Consider the following 1,144-nt stretch of genomic DNA (forward strand, 5'->3'; position numbering starts at 1 on the left):
TGCACAAAGAACCCACTCACGTTCTGAAACACAGTGAACCAGGACTTACGGTCTCCAGACTGGAACCCATGAGGGGCTGAGGTCTGAAACGCCACGTTGGTGCCATCGTATTCAAACACTTCTTTCAGGAAGGTTGGAGCTGCAGCAAACGCCACTGTCTCTAAAAAGGTTTCCACCAGCCCGTACTCACTGCTCAGCATCGGTCTGCGGTGGAACGGCACCTTCCCCCCGTACTTCTGCACTGTCACGTCCCGGTGATACACCGGCGTCGGCAGCGGACCCACCACGTACTCGGTGACGTTGGGGTCTGGCTGGTCCCCAAAGTACAGCACAGCCAGCGCCTCCCGGGCGGGGCGAGCCCCCCCACCATCCAGGAACCGCAGCACCTCTGCCTTGGCGGGGACCTGCACGTCGACGGAGGCGATGCAGTTGTCCGAGGGCTTTGCCCGCGAGGCGTCAACCAGCCGCACCCCGAGGTTTCCCTGCAGGTACCGCACCACTTGCACCATCTCTTCGGGTGTCAGATCGGCAAAGACCAGGCTCTGGCTCGTGGACCCCGTCTTCTCCACGATGCGGGGCTGGGATTCACAGCTGGGTGACTGCCTCCCCCTGCTCAGCAGCATGCAGGAGAGAATGAAGATTATCACCGCAGCCGCAACCAGGAGAACGTAGGGAAGTTTGGGGTTCATCTCTCCAACTGCAGAGACAGCGTCTGGGGTTTGGCTGCAGCATCCAGAACATGTCCCTCACCTGCAGACCAGGCTCTTAATTCATTTGCCGACTGTGGGCGTAAAGGCGTCGGTTGTGAGGTGGGGAGGGAGCCTGGAGCTTGCCCGGGACTCTGAGAGCAGATCACAGGTCCCAGCCAGTTCAGCCTGTTTCCTTTCCACCCCAGACACACCACAGACCAGCTGGGGAACCGGTGCCTGACTCACTCCCCAAGATACTGATGGGTGTCTCTGCTGCAGGCTGACCCCACAAAGAGCCTCCATCTGCCCAAGGGGCCTTTGCTTCTCCCAGCCTTTCCTAGGATGCCTCGTCCCATCTCATGTGGGAGCTCAGCGATGCCGCAGGGGCTGGCTTGGCTCCTTCCACCCCCCAGTGTCCTGGGACCAGCCCCGCTCCCCTGAAGGGCCAGTCTAGG

General features: G+C 60.9%; 1 protein-coding gene across 1 annotated transcript; it reads right to left on the bottom strand.

Annotated features, from left to right (window-relative positions):
- Positions 1-8: 8 nt before the first annotated feature.
- LOC104526919 (retina-specific copper amine oxidase-like) lies at positions 9-689 on the bottom strand (the record flags this gene model as incomplete). The annotated part of the gene is made up of 1 exon (XM_010170501.1): positions 9-689. A coding segment is annotated over exon 1 (681 nt), but the record flags the coding sequence as incomplete, so codon positions are not given.
- Between the last annotated feature and the right edge of the window lie 455 nt (positions 690-1,144).

The sequence above is a fragment of the Antrostomus carolinensis genome, unplaced genomic scaffold (genome assembly GCF_000700745.2).
Source record: "Antrostomus carolinensis isolate BGI_N321 unplaced genomic scaffold, ASM70074v2 scaffold34826, whole genome shotgun sequence".
Lineage (NCBI taxonomy): Eukaryota > Metazoa > Chordata > Aves > Caprimulgiformes > Caprimulgidae > Antrostomus > Antrostomus carolinensis.